Here is a 16,278-nt window from a genome sequence, read left to right as displayed (position 1 = left end):
CACCGTAGGAGTTAATACGCCCTCGGAATGGGAGGGGCTAGAAAGTAATATTCAGTTGGTAGTCATAAACAATTTCACCGCTAGATGGGAGAAAATCCTACACAGTGTAGCTTTAATGATGGACCTATTCTAAAGTGTTTTCCTGTTGTACATAAACTCCCATTCCTCAACACACACAGGTCTTACTTACACTTAACACAGAAGCAATAGAAATCACAGTATTGCTGACATACTAATCCTAACCCTCACATGAATTCTTCACTTCAAAATATTATGCATCACTATCATTCTGTGCAGGTATTGTGGTTCAGCGCTGCCTCCCGATCTGACCTCTTCTGGACCTGTGATGACTGTTGTGTTTGTGGCAGATGACGGTGTTGCTGACAGTGGTTTTTATGCATCATTTAAGGCCATCTCTCTTTCAGAAAGTGAGTACCACAAGACTCCACAGCTTTTGTCAATTTAAAATTTTGTCAACATTTTGTGAACCTCTATGTTTGTAAAGCTCTGTAAAGTTTGTCAGTTTGTAAAGCTGCACTGCGTCATGTCTTTCTGCTTTAAGGAACATGCAGTCCAACACAGTTTGCCTGTGGCTCTGGGGAGTGTCTTCACCAGGACTGGCGGTGTGATGGATGGAGTGACTGCGCAGACGGTGCAGATGAGCATGACTGCATTAACTCTACCTACCCTCCTTTCAGTGAGAATATATAAATATTAGGGCTGTCGATTCAATGCATTAATTTAATAAATTAGTTAGTGTAAAAAAAATAATGGCTTACAAATTTTAATACATTTAATGCAACCGCAACGCCCCAGACCCACAAAGGTCATGTGACATTTCATACGGTTGATGGTGACGAACATGATGCACCGAAATATGCCCCTAAAATTCAAGATATTGGTACAAAAAATACCCCTGTATGAGTTTTTGTCTCATATTTATATCATATGATATAGTTCTTGTTAGTTTTTGTTCCAAATAACACGAGTGCAAATGTGATACTGATTTTATACAACAGATCAATAAATAAGAAATTAATATTGTGTTATATTTTAGACACAATATTGTCTGTTTTTGTTACCTATAAAGCCATAGCAGAATGACTGTGCATCTCCAAGCAAAACAACAGTGTTTCTGATTGAATTCTGAGTGAATCAGTCGGGTGAACCAATGATTCAATGGCCCATTCATAAAGAGAGCCATCAGGCTTGTTCGGCTTGAAGCGGTGCTGCGCAGAGCGATCAGTGTATGACGTTAAAGTTCCACGAGAGCGATTAGAGAGCTGACGGCTCTGTATGCTTTTGAATCACTGTCACGGTACTTTGATGTCGTACACCGATCAGTCTGCACAGCACCGCTTCAAGTCAAACACACCTCTTTACTTCATTCCTGCATGAATCAGCCATTTGAATGAATGAATGAATGAATGAATGACTAAAGGTCCTTTCACACTGGATGTGATTTTGACGCACATCCAGTGCGTGATTTTGAGCGCTTCCACACCGAACGCGAATGTGCTCCGGCAAAAAAATTACTTTTATTTTTTCCGCTTCGATGTCAATTTTTTTTTACTTTTGCGGCGAAAGTTTTGGAATGTTGAAACTCTGAACGTCACAGACGTCGCAAATTCGCGTCGCGGCTGATGTGAATGGTTTTGACGCAAACTATTCGCACGCGAACTATTAGCTTATTCGTTACGCTTTTTCGTTACGCGTCCGGTGTGCAAGGCCCTTTATTTAGACACTTACCACCACCCACTGGCAGTTTTAGTTCCTTGTTTAGAGTGTTATTTCATTAAAATAATAATTTCTTATTCCATTTTAATTAAAAACCCAGTTAAAGGTATAGTTTACATACTGTGCTTGACCATATAATGCAAAGCCTTGAACTGAAATATCATGCTAAAAAGTTACTTTTTTAGTAGTCAAAAGTCACTCTCATTGAAGAATCACATTCTTATTTTTCTTTTCTTTTTCTTCTCAGCTTCACCTTGTGAGCCCATCCGGGTTGAAATGTGCAGAGGTCTAAGCTACAATCTTACATCCTTTCCAAACATCTGGCTAACCGTTTCAGATCAGAGAGAGGCTGCTTCTATTCTGCACAAGTACAGGGTGAGAAAGCACGTTCTCAACGAGTCAAGAGAGTTGTCTTGATCAACAATACATTCCACATTTTTATTTGGGAAATTTGTTCTGATATTCTTGCAGGTGCTGATGGAGCTTGCCTGTTTTGAATCTTTTCGGCGGCTAGTATGTGGTATGTTTTTGCCCCATTGTAGCCCTCAGAGTGGAGTTCTGCAGCCGTGCCAGTCCATCTGCTCCACGGCTGAGCAGCAATGCAGTCACGCTCTTAACCTGATCAACTTGAACTGGCCCTTCAACTGCCACCTCTTGCCTGATTCACAGGATCCCATGGAGTGTTGTCTTCCATAGGACAAATAACTGAGTTGGTAGATAACACCACAACCTCAAAATCAAACTGGAAAATGAGTACTCAGTGATATAGAACTGAAAATCCAGGAGCAAGGATTGTCCCTTCTGGGAATAAAGTGAAAGAGGGCTCAACTACACTGTAAAAAAAATATGCTTTAAAGTTGTAAATAAAGCTAAACTGATTAGAAAACTTGGTAACACTTATTAACAAGGTTTCATTTGTTAACACCTACATTAACAATAAACAATTATATGCTGTTTGTTAATCATAGTTAATGTTAATCTCAACATTTACTACATTTTTAATATCAAAAGTTGTATTTGTAAACAATAGTAAATGTACAGTGAACTAAAATGATTTTTTTTATTAACTAACATTATCAAAGGTTAATAAATGCTGTAAAGATATTTTGCTTGTTGTTAATTTATAGTTACTGCATTAACTAAAGTTAAGAAATGAGACATTATTGTAAAGTGTTACCAAATATTTTTTGCAAGAAAATACTATTTCAGTCTTAAACTTTAAAACATCACATTTAATTCAATGTTGCTGTTTTTTTTTTTTTTTTTTTTCATTTGTCATTTGTCAAATCTACAAGCAATATCTGAGAAAAATAGTCAGGCACATCCTTTAATAAATAGATATGACAAGAAATCTGAGGTAGCCTATGTTTTTACAGACTGCAGAAGCTACAGAAAAAAGAAGAAAATGTATCACTGCAATTCACAAAAACATTATATATTATATTCAGCTCTATATATTTTATCTTATTTATTGACTGGTGCTGAGAGAGTGCTAAGGCACATTGTATTTCATTGCTGTGGTACTCTGTACGAATATGCATATGACAATAAACAACAACAACAACAACAACAAACAATGACTCCAGGCAGCGAAACATGGATTTACAGTAGGAATTATCATTTTGTGTGAATATGCTGAATTTAGGGGTAAAATCATACCCTATATATACTACCGTTCAAAAGTTTGGGGTCAGTAAGATTTTTTAATGTTTTTAAAAGAAGTCTCTTCTGCTCACCAAGGCTGCATTTATTTGATAAAAAACAATTAAAAAAACAGTAATATTGTGAAATATTATGACAATTTAAAATGACTGTTTTCTATTTTTAATATATTTTAAAGTGTAATTTATTCCAGTGATCAAAGCTGAATTTTCAACATCATTACTCCAGTCTTCAGTGTCACATGATCCTTCAGAAATCATTCTAATATGATGATTTGATGCTCAAGAAACATTCATTATTATTATCAATGTTGAAAACAGTTGTGTACAAATTTTTTTCAAAATTCTTTGATGAATAGAAAGTTCAAAAGAACAGCATTTATCTGAAATCTAAAGCTTTTGTAACATTAAATGTCTTTACTGTAACTTTTTATAAGTTTAACTCATCCTTGATGAATATAAGTATTGATCTATTTGATTTCTTTCCCCCAAAAATTAAAATTAAAATTCTTACTGACCCCAAACTTTTGAACGGTAGTGTACAGTATATTGTATTGTCATCAATTAAATATTCACCATCTAATATTCTGCATAATTGGATGTTTTTAAATAAACACTGACAAAAACTATACAAGTTTTAGGGGTGGACGATATGAACTATATAACTGATAGAACTACCATTATTGTATTTGCATTCACAGGGAAATTTGCTTTATTTCCCTGGCGTCGAAATCAGGCACAACATGTCAGGAAACACGATTCCTGGCTGCATGTCAATATCCATGGATCACTGGATCTTTGGTAAATTGTAAGGAACACTATCGAGTCCAACCTTTAGTTTAAACTGATAATCGTTTGTTTTACTCACGTTTTCGCATTTTCCCCTATTAAATCCAGTAATGCAGCAGTCTCACTCTCTTCTGCCACTCAGTCCGCCGTCTTCTAGTGGTGTGACGAATCTTTAATTGACTCGGGAACAACGAGTTGTCTCAGAGACTGATTCGTTAATTTTGTGTTGACCGCGTAAATATATTTGTGAATTTTTGTTATGATGGTTATTTTTTATAACATCGAATGTGGTTAATGTTTTAAACTTTTTCCGTATGATGGGGGAAATCACTTCGATAAAGCAAAGAATGAGAGTGGATTCTAATCTTCAGTAAATATCATAGCCATATACAAATAGTCTATGGGAAATATATGAAGAGTTCAGATGCAAGTGCCGTCTGAAATGTTATTCTAGAATGATCATTTTTATCAAGCTCGTATATTTAAGTTCAATAATTTCACTTCACTGGCAATGCAAATTACCTATTAATTGTCATTTACTGTAAGTGAAATTATTGAACTTAAATATACAAGCTTTATAAAAAAAATTATCATTCTAGAAGAAAATTTCAGATAGCACTTTGAGGCTTTTGCATCTGAACTCTTCATATTGACTTAACTATTATAATTTTGGATCAGCTGTAATTTATTTTTCTCTAATGATAGGCTATAGAGCTGGTAAGTCCCGCCCCCTCCGCTAACCCCGCTGGACCTCTAGGTTGAAAAATCGGCAATGCAAGTAAATGGGAGAAAATAATTATTTTCTGGTCCCATTTGAATTTTGCCATGAATGTGAGCATATGTTGTCTGTGAATTTTTTATATAACTTTTCGTGTAAAGAATGCTACAATTTAGCGTGTAGAAGTTTGATACGGTTAGACTTTGTGTGAGAGCACTTTGTGGACTACAACTCTTCACTGCTTTCGACGCGTTTGAAACGTCAACACCACTAGCACACGGACACTAGCTCACGGATCCCGCTAATCATGGCTGTGTCTTTGATGCACTTCACCGCCTTCTTTCAGGGAGAGGACAAAATCGTTGAGGTTGGTGAAAACCACGGGTAAGTCAACTTTATGGGGTGACGTCACATAGGTGACATGTAGTCTTTCTCGTTATGTCTTTTCCACAACTGCTAGCCAAAGAATCATACCATACACTGTCAAACTCGTAACATGAAAAGTTATATAAAAAATTCACAGACAACATATGTTCACATTCATGGCACAATTCAAACGGGACCAGAAAATAATTATTTTCTCCCATTCACTTGCATTGACGATTTTTCAACCTAGAGGTCCAGTGGGGTTTTACGGATGGGCGGGACTTACCAGCTCTATATCCCCTTGTTATATGATTTGTGTTGTCCTTTGTGTTATACTGAATAAAAATAAGTAAAAAAAAAAAAAAAAATTAGAAATGTAGGCTAGTGTTATGTATTTTGGATTCATGCATAATTTTGAGTCACTCACTATGTTTTAGTCCATAATAAATCATCTAAAAGGTTTTTTTTAAAGGGGTCATGACATGAGAAACCAAATTTGCCTTGATCTTTTGGTATATAAGAGTAATTACTCTAATAGTAATTACAGCTCGTTGGGGTGGATCTTCTTGGTAAGAACTGACGTCACGGTACGAAGTGACGTACCAGTCGTTTGCATATGGCCGCCTCCAGCGCAAGGCGACCAAGCCTCATTTCGCATCATCGCATCGTTGTCACGCCCACAGGTGTTCAGTCGACGTGCAGCGAGTGGGTCTGTCTACAAGGAGATCGCGATGCCACGCAGATGTGCTGTTCCTGGCTGTGGACAAACAAAATGTTTGAATATGCTGCCAAACGATCCAGGCGTCAGGGAAAAATGGATGCAGTTTATTTTTTGCGGACGTCCCAGTCACGGCAGTGTTAATTTAAGCATGTGTTCTCTACATTTCATTTCATTACAGTATGATGCTGCTTTGCCAGAAAACCTTTGCTTAAAGATCATGCCGTGCCGACTATTCTGGGCCCAACAACTAGGGATGGGCGGATCGATCCTCACATAAAAATATCGATCCAAATGTGTGTGTTTTTTACCAGTAATTTTTTATTAATTTAGCACGCAATTCAGTGCGTAAAATAAGCTTCTAAGTGGAAAAATAAGCGAATGTTAGCGGATAATTGTGTAGGATACAGACGGTTGGTCTGGGAACGCCCCCGGGAACGCCCCGTCACGTGATGTGAATTTAGCCCGTGGGGGAAAACATTGCCTTGGCGCTAATTGAAATACACGGGACAATCATGCCAAAGAGTTGCTGTGTCGTTTTCTGTACCGCCAATAAACAAACAAATTATGAATTGAAGTTCTACATCCTTCCTAATAAACGCACAGAACCGGAAAGGAGGACGGGGACTTGTAATTTTTGAGATTACTGTGTGAGTAGATCTCTGTGTGATATAGTAGTGGGTGTTAAACTAGTATTAGGCAGTGGGCCAGATTTGTCTACATCCCTTACGAAAAAGAACTATAGTAATCCTGTAAGATTTCTATAGTAGTGTATTATACTTCTGTGATGTTCTGTACCTCTATAGTACTTCTATAGTATGTCCCAAAATACTATAGTATTCCTATAAGATTACTATAATATTTTGTCCCAAAATACTACAAGATTCCTATAGTTGTTTTTCATAAGGGATGTCTCATTCACATTAGCGTTATCAGCTGAAGGCTTGCTTGATAGACCAATCGCGACCCTGTGGAGTAGTTCGAGGTCTACACTCAATACAGACTGCAGTCTGTGAGTTAGGGATAACTGTCTGTCAGCACAGTCCCTCGGCAACTTCGTACTACTGATCACCGTTTTACAAAAGGATTAATAGTTTGCAGTGAAGCATACGTACAATTGGTAAGTGACAAGGTTTTATGGAGTTATAGTATGCAACATATATTAAAGTTGATTGAGTTATAGGCTAATGTTACCGCTACAGCTACCGCGATGTCTTACCTGGAGATTCAACCAGATAACAAAATATGTCTGGAAACGACACCTTCGGCCATTTGGTTAGGTCATTGACCCAGTTTTTAATTAAATAAGGGCAATCATAACCTATTAATTTTGCAATGTACCGTTGCCGGTCGGCAGGTGACTTGCAATATGACATTTTTGTCATTCAAATACACACGATGTTCGCAGTGTTTTCCCCCACGCCGACTCCACCCTCGCCACGCCCCCAACTATGACTAGATGCCGACTGTATGTATAGAACTTTTTCTCCTAGGCTGCGTTCGAAACCGCATACTCAATGAGTAGGTACTTAATTTCAATAAGTAGCCTACTTACTTAACGAGCGCTAAAAGAGTAGGTACTTTATAGCCAGATCTCGTTGAGTATGAATGTGAACCGTGCTGCGTTCCAGTCCACTGTTAGACACGCACTTGCGAACTTCCCTAAGCACTTCCCCTTGGGGGAATCCCTGCCGCCATTTTGAAGTGCGTTCCACTTCATGAAGTGGACGAGGGAAGTTTATATGCACAGACCCTCATTCCCTCGATTTTGACCGAGGGAGCGAGTCTGCTTCAAATGTACACTTCAGGCATCTATATGTCCCACAATGCAGTACGATTGTGACGTCACCACAAAGCTTGTCTAATCACCACCACACAGACAACTCTATGATATATTAATTATATATTTTTTTTTATTTAAAACAACCCAAACACACCTATAAACATTTGGATGCTGCATTAAACAAATTATTAAAGGGAAAAAAATTTAATAAATCAACTCCACAGCTGATTCCAAGTGATCAAGGGCTTAGGACGTTCCAGTTCAGACCATTGCAGTTTCCGCCAGTAGTGGGCACTCGCAATGACGTACATCCGAGTGAACGAGACGAAGGGAAGTTAGCGAGTGAAGGGCATGACACTTTTGGACTGGAACGCAGCACCGGACATCTGCCATTTTGACGTTATCATGTGACCTACGACGCGTTATCACACGTGCAACAACTTAAAAGATTTGAACGACACGTTTAATTCATCTATCTGTAAATATCTTGATATTGATTAAACTTGCTCATTTTGTGGTCTTTTTGAAGAAATTGCTGCCCATTTATTTTGTGAATACATTTAGGGTTGATTTAAGTTTTTATATTTAACCCTACTAATGTGACCCACCGTTTTATCCTTATCCTTTTTCTTGTTGAATTTAACTCTCGTTTCATCCCTCAGGCCTAGGCCTATAAATAACAAAACATGTTTTTTTTAAATGTATTATAATGAATTATTTAAGAAAATATATAAGATATTCAACCTTGTAGGTTTTTTTTTCCTGTGTAAAAAAATCTCATATTATGTATGCAAACCCATAATATATATATACCATCAGTAACTGGACAGCCCTACCTAGAATGGTTTTCCTCAGCGTTTGTAATGTCTGCACAAAGGGCACCTGTGCGAAGATTCGCCTTTGGAGAAAACTGTTGATTTTGTACTCGAAAAATGTAAGTATCATTAATATTAAAAATTAATATTACCTCAGAATGAATTGCATTGCTATCCCACCCCAAAACATACAATAATAACAACGATAAATGCTTACCAATACTTAATTATATTACTTTTTACTGAAAATGATATAATTCAATAAAACAAACAAAATGTAATGTATGTCATATGACATAGCTATGCATGATTGAATACACTCTAGATGTGTATATAATGAACATATCTACATTTTCTTTCAAACAATTAAATAAAACATTAATTAAATAATTATATTTTATTTACTGACAACAATGAGAAATATTAATAAATTAGTAAAAGAATGAATCAAAGTCACCATCACACAATAAACAAATGCATATACAAGTCAACACATGAAACAAAGCTTTATTCAAGCTACAATCATGTATGTAGGCTACAGGCACTGAACCCCACATCCTTCTGCCATCTCAACACAGCGGTTCCCATTCTGCGGCTTTATTCTGATGAATCAGCTGACCGCCAAAGGTGAGCCGTTCCTTTGTGCCGGAGGTTGTTGCATGTTGTGTTGTGCTTCACAATCTGAGGCAATAAAGGCAGGTGGAGTGATGGAGGGTCTCGTAAGGACTGGTGGAGTGATGGAGGGTCTCGTAAGGGCAGGTGGAGTGATGGAGGGTCTCGTAAGGACTGGTGGAGTGATGGAGGGTCTCGTAAGGGCAGGTGGATTGATGGAGGGTCTCGTAAGGACTGGTGGAGTGATGGAGGGTCTCGTAAGGACTGGTGGAGTGATGGAGGGTCTCGTAAGGGCAGGTGGAGTGATGGAGGGTCTCGTAAGGGCAGGTGGAGTGATGGAGGGTCTCGTAAGGACTGGTGGAGTGATGGAGGGTCTCGTAAGGGCAGGTGGAGTGATGGAGGGTCTCGTAAGGACTGGTGGAGTGATGGAGGGTCTCGTAAGGACTGGTGGAGTGATGGAGGGTCTCGTAAGGACTGGTGGAGTGATGGAGGGTCTCGTAAGGGCAGGTGGAGTGATGGAGGGTCTCGTAAGGACTGGTGGAGTGATGGAGGGTCTCGTAAGGGCAGGTGGAGTGATGGAGGGTCTCGTAAGGACTGGTGGAGTGATGGAGGGTCTCGTAAGGGCAGGTGGATTGATGGAGGGTCTCGTAAGGACTGGTGGAGTGATGGAGGGTCTCGTAAGGACTGGTGGAGTGATGGAGGGTCTCGTAAGGGCAGGTGGAGTGATGGAGGGTCTCGTAAGGACTGGTGGAGTGATGGAGGGTCTCGTAAGGACTGGTGGAGTGATGGAGGGTCTCGTAAGGGCAGGTGGAGTGATGGAGGGTCTCGTAAGGACTGGTGGAGTGATGGAGGGTCTCGTAAGGGCAGGTGGAGTGATGGAGGGTCTCGTAAGGACTGGTGGAGTGATGGAGGGTCTCGTAAGGACTGGTGGAGTGATGGAGGGTCTCGTAAGGGCAGGTGGAGTGATGGAGGGTCTCGTAAGGACTGGTGGAGTGATGGAGGGTCTCGTAAGGACTGGTGGAGTGATGGAGGGTCTCGTAAGGGCAGGTGGAGTGATGGAGGGTCTCGTAAGGACTGGTGGAGTGATGGAGGGTCTCGTAAGGGCAGGTGGAGTGATGGAGGGTCTCGTAAGGACTGGTGGAGTGATGGAGGGTCTCGTAAGGACTGGTGGAGTGATGGAGGGTCTCGTAAGGGCAGGTGGAGTGATGGAGGGTCTCGTAAGGGCAGGTGGAGTGATGGAGGGTCTCGTAAGAACTGGTGGAGTGATGGAGGGTCTCGTAAGGACTGGTGGAGTGATGGAGGGTCTCGTAAGGGCAGGTGGAGTGATGGAGGGTCTCGTAAGGGCAGGTGGAGTGATGGAGGGTCTCGTAAGGGCAGGTGGAGTGATGGAGGATCTCGTAAGGACTGGTGGAGTGATGGAGGGTCTCGTAAGGGCAGGTGGAGTGATGGAGGGTCTCGTAAGGGCAGTGATGGAGGGTCTCGTAAGGACTGGTGGAGTGATGGAGGGTCTCGTAAGGGCAGGTGGAGTGATGGAGGGTCTCGTAAGGGCAGGTGGAGTGATGGAGGGTCTCGTAAGGACTGGTGGAGTGATGGAGGGTCTCGTAAGGACTCAGAAATCAAGAATCAGAAAAGTGCTGTAATAGCTCTGTTTGAAATTACAATAATTAAAATAAACTACAACTTAATATTTAAATAGTTGATGTTATTCATTTCTGTAGTATACTCACTCAAAGCCTTTGATGGCAGCATTCAGCTTCATGAGCCACTCTCCACCGGATAAACACACATCTGTTCATCTGTCCCTGTAACATCCAGACGAGATTCACATCACCTCTGTGATTTATGAACTCAACACTACATTTACATGTTGAGGTTGTTTTAACTGTTTATCCAACATAAATGTTCCTCAATTTATCAACTACTAATGGACAAATAAAATAGATAACTTATGTTTAGTTACTTTATAGATTTGTTCTACATAATAGCACACATTCATCACTCAGATGTCTATTTCATGTTGTGATATTTCAAGATTTTCCTGTCAGATGTAAATAGACATTTAAAATAAGCATCTTTAAGATGTATGGTTTATGTAAATCCACTTTAGAGACGTAACTTACGTGTCCTTACTGGAGCTCCCCTGTTAGCTAACGTTATACATAATAAAATGTGTTTTTACAGCAAAATCACAACTATACTTTACTGTGTAACGTCTTTACACCTTCAACAAATGATGTTTTATTAACAAAGTTCGGGAGGAGCACGTTCAAATAATCAAGCAATCAATCAATCAATCAACTCATCAAACAATTACCATGTCTACCCTATCAGCATGAGAGGAAGCATATATATATATATATTCACTCTGTCAACTCACCTAACTTCCTTGACAGTTTTCAGCATCCCTCCACCACCCCGACTCCTCACTCTTGGCTTGTTCTTTCACAGCCAGGAATACGGGGGGAGTACTCTGGGTTCGGGCCAAATACCGAGCCCGGAGCCCTCTCCTCGGACAGCACGCCAAATACGCATTTATTCTATCTGACTTATTTGTAAGTGTGAACTCGTGAATTCAACAGTTTACTCTATAGTATAGTAGTGCAACACATGCAATTTTAACAAAAGGAACCGTGTTTACTCACATTTGAAAGCACCCGCGTCGCTAATCTCTACGATGTTTGATAATGACGTATCCTCTCGCGTGGCCTCCTGGGATAGAAGAGTATCCATCGGTTGAGCACTCAAAAATCTGGCCGAAAGCAGTAAGCCATCCGGGAACTTCTCGCCTACTCTTTTATGAATACTGATGTTTCGAACGTACTGCTTCCTTCACGTACTGTTTTCACCTACTATATAGTAGGAAAGTAGGCATATTCGAACGCACTTAAGTCCGAATCTCGCATCTCGAATCTAATTAGTACGTCACCCAGGTAATTCTCGCCTACTCTTTTGGATCCGTACATACTTTTTCGCTCGCCTACTCTTTTTCCCATACTAAATAGTAGGGAAGTATGCGGTTTCGAACGCAGCCCTAGTCATCTGGATACAAGACGAAACCAATCAATCACAGAGAGCGTTTGATGCTGGTGCTTCGCTGAGCTAACAGGCACAGTGCGTTAATGGGAAACGAAGCCTTGCTTAGATGACAGAGAAACAATCGGGAGTTATTTCGCAATAAACAAACCAAAAGTGTACATAACGGTTCAAAATGTTGACGTCAGTAAGATTTTTTTAATGAAATGAATATTTTTATTCAACAAGGATCGATGCATTAAATTGATCAAAAGTGACAGTCAAGGGTTTTACACTGTTAAAAAAAAATCTACCTCATATAAATGCTGTTCTTTCAACTTTATTCATCAAATCAGCATATTAAAATTAATTATCATCATGACTGGAGTAATGATGCCGAAAATTCAGCTTTGATCACATGAATAAATTACAGTTTACTATGACATAGAAAACTACGGTGACGCATTGCTGCCACATACATATTATCTTTTCCACTCAATTATGTTGTAATAACGAGATCTTATGTCGTTAAAATGACATATTTTGTCGTAATAACGAGATCTTATGTCATTAAAACGACATTTTTTTCTCGTAATAACGAGATCTTATGTCATTAAAACAAAAAAAAATTCTCGTAATAACGAGATCTTATGTCTTAATAACGAGATGTTATGTCATTAAAACGACATATTTTCTCGTAATAACGAGATCTTATGTCGTTTTAACGACATCTTTTCTCGTAATAACGAGATCTTATATGTCTTTAAAACGACATATTTTTCTCGTAATAACGAGATGCTATGTCGTTACAATGACATATTTTCTTGGCCTTATAAGGACATGTGTAGTCATGTACAAAATATGCCTTTATCCACATAAAATTGATAGCCTATCATGTCTTTATCATACATCTACGTTCAAAAAGCTGAAGAAATAGCAGCCCCCAATGGACATTCATGTTAAAAGATCAAATTCTGTACACACCTTATTAATAGCAGATGAGCCCAGAATACGAACATTGCGTTTAATTGCACATTAGGCTAAGCGTTTTCCTCCATATAGAAAACCCTTATAATAAAGAAAAAGCTTAATGTGGCTTAATAGGCTACTTCAGTGATAAAGATCAAATGCTGTAGCCTACACACCTTATTAATAAACCATACTATCCTACAGAAAAGCAGATGAGCCCAGAATATGAACGCAATGCATTTATTTACACGTTAAGCGTTTTCCTCCCATAGAAACCCTTTATTATAAAGAAAATAAAGGTGGCTTATCGTGTCTTTCTATGGGAGGATGGCATTGCGGTGCACAGTAAATCCTTTAAATGGTATTCAATGCAAAACAAAAATGAAAAATATAAGTAGCCAATAAAATAAACAAATTATTGTGGCATTAATTAGCCCACAAACAATATTTATTTTAAAGCTTAAACAAATTTATTTAAAGAAAAACACCAGCGTTGGGCATTTATCTGTGTTTCAGCCGCCCTTTTCAAACTGGCGCAATAAAATGCAACATAATTTGATGTGTTAAACATGAAGAGGATTATCCATCTGGCATGGCCGCTCGCTCTAACGTTAACCTAGATAAATGTTCGCTATTATTAAGCGCATATCCAAGTGTTTGTGCGGAGTGTGGAGCACGCACTACATGACATGGAGGCGCCGGTGCCATCACTCGCATTTTCCTATCAACAGTGGAAACAACTTAAAATACTCCATCATTTCTGGTCATAAAGAAAAGAATAATACATCAGTCGCAGCTACTTTTATTTGTGTAAACTCACAACAACAAGAAAATGTTGTGCTTTTGTAAAAGAAAAGAAAACGAACAGGGCGCGCTTTCATGATCTCTGTGAATTGGAGCGCGTCTCAAAAATGAACTGAAAAACAGTATATAGACAAGCCTCACAGACATGAGAAATATAGCTATCTATGTAAAGCTTATAAAAAATGTCCACCAACAAAAAAAATCCAATTGAAAGCAAATACGTACGGTACCATCTGATTATGTAATCTTGTCCGTATGAAAGGCGCATCTGGATAAATTACAGAGGAGATGTATGGAGATATGTTTGCAGGCAGCCTACACTGATTTAGAAAAGACAAGTTCATTAATAAACAATTAAAATGCTTCGCTACTTTTTTCAGACACATTTATTATCATTAGCCTACTTTTGCCGGTGCTTTGCGGCAAGTTTTATGCATGTACTTGAGCGCGGAATATAGGCTATAGCCTATTGGGTTTAGTAATTAGCTGCAATTTGATCAATCTTAGAACCTTATTGTGTAATAAACACAGGGGGAACAGAATCCGACGGCAAATAGTTCAGTTGTCGAAATCCATTCCCCCACCCCAATGATGAGAGATGTTGATGTATCGGCTTAAAATATGCTTATTCCATTCTGTGTGTGGATGGAGCTTAAACAGCATCAATTTGATAAATATTAGAACCTCAGTGTGTCAGAAATATGGGGGGAACAGAATCGGCTTAAAATATGCTTATTCCATTCTGTGTGTGGATGGAGCTTAAAGAGGATTTATCAATTTGATAAATATTAGAACCTCAGTCTGTCAGAAATATGGGGGGAACAGAATCCGACGGCAAAAAAAAAACAGCTGTCGGAATCCGTTCCCCCACTCCCATTATGAGAGTTGTTGATGTAATGGCTTAAAAAATGCTGATTTTATTTTTGTGTGTGGATGGAGCTTAACTTGCATCAGTTTAGAGAATATATTTTTTTGCCTTTTATTATGATAAGACAGTATAGTATCAAGAAAGTTTGACGAACCGGTACTTGAACTCGGGTCGTAATAAGCTTAAAAACAATGCATAACAGTGCAGAGTGTACTGACCACTAGGCTAATGGGTTTAGTCATTAGTTACAATGTGATAAATATTAGAACCTCATTGTGTAAGAAACATAGGGGGAACAGAATCCGACGGCAAATAGTTCAGCTGTCGAAATCCGTTCCCCCACCCCAAATAAAAATAAATATGCTTATTCTATTCTGTGTGTGGATAGAGCTTAAATAGCATCAATTTGATAAATATTAGAACCTCAGTGTGTCAGAAATATGGGGGGAACAGAATCCGACGGCAAAAAAAAACAGCTGTCGGAATCCGTTCCCCCACTCCCATTATGAGAGTTGTTGATGTAATGGCTTAAAAAATGCTGATTTTATTTTTGTGTGTGGATGGAGCTTTACTTGCATCAGTTTAGAGAATATATATTTTTGCCTTTTATTATGATAAGACAGTATAGTATCAAGAAAGTTTGACGAACCGGTACTTGAACTCGGGTCGTAGCTGAAAAACAATGCATAACAGTGCAGAATGTACTGACCACTAGGCTATTGGGTTTAGTAATTAGATTCAATGTGATAAACATTAGAACCTCATTGTGTAAGAAACATAGGGGGAACAGAATCCGACGGCAAATAGTTCAGCTGTTGAAATCCGTTCCCCCACCCCAAATAAAAATAAATATGCTTATTCTATTCTGTGTGTGGATAGAGCTTAAATAGCATCAATTTGATAAATATTAGAACCTCAGTGTGTCAGAAATATGGGGGAAACAGAATCCGACTGCAATAAAAAACAGCTGTCGGAATCCGTTCCCCCACTCCCATCATGAGAGTTGTTGATGTAAAAAAATGCTGATTTTATTTTTGTGTGTGGATGGAGCTTAACTTGCATCAGTTTAGAGAATATATTTTTTTGCCTTTTATTATGATAAGACAGTATAGTATCAAGAAAGTTTGACGAACCGGTTCTTGAACTCGGGTCGTAATAAGCTGAAAAACAATGCATAACAGTGCAGAGTGTACTGACCACTAGGCTATTGGGTTTAGTAATTAGTTGCAATGTGATAAACATTAGAACCTCATTGTGTAAGAAACATAGGGGGAACAGAATCCGACGGCAAATAGTTCAGCTGTCGAAATCCGTTCCCCCACCCCAATGATGAGAGGTCTTGATGTTTTGGCTTAAAATATGCTTATTCCATTCTGTGTGTGGATGGATCTTAAAGAGGATTTATCAATTTGATAAATATTAGAAC

General features: G+C 38.9%; 1 protein-coding gene across 1 annotated transcript in view; it reads left to right on the top strand.

The window, feature by feature from the left end:
• Positions 1 to 3,283, top strand: part of mfrp (membrane frizzled-related protein) — a 70,377-nt gene extending 67,094 nt beyond the window's left edge. The window contains exons 10-13 of the mRNA XM_079885656.1: positions 298 to 428; positions 563 to 697; positions 1,985 to 2,112; positions 2,209 to 3,283. Of these exons, the coding sequence (XP_079741782.1) occupies positions 298 to 428; positions 563 to 697; positions 1,985 to 2,112; positions 2,209 to 2,433 (619 nt within the window). The 3' untranslated portion in view covers positions 2,434 to 3,283. The remainder of the gene's footprint in view (positions 1 to 297; positions 429 to 562; positions 698 to 1,984; positions 2,113 to 2,208) is intronic.
• Positions 3,284 to 16,278: the final 12,995 nt, after the last annotated feature.

The sequence above is a fragment of the Squalius cephalus genome (assembly GCF_949319135.1).
Source record: "Squalius cephalus genome assembly, chromosome: 11".
In the NCBI taxonomy this organism is placed as follows: Eukaryota; Metazoa; Chordata; class Actinopteri; order Cypriniformes; family Leuciscidae; genus Squalius; species Squalius cephalus.
Note: the sequence above shows the minus strand (reverse complement) of the source record. Positions and strands in the feature narration are given on the sequence as shown.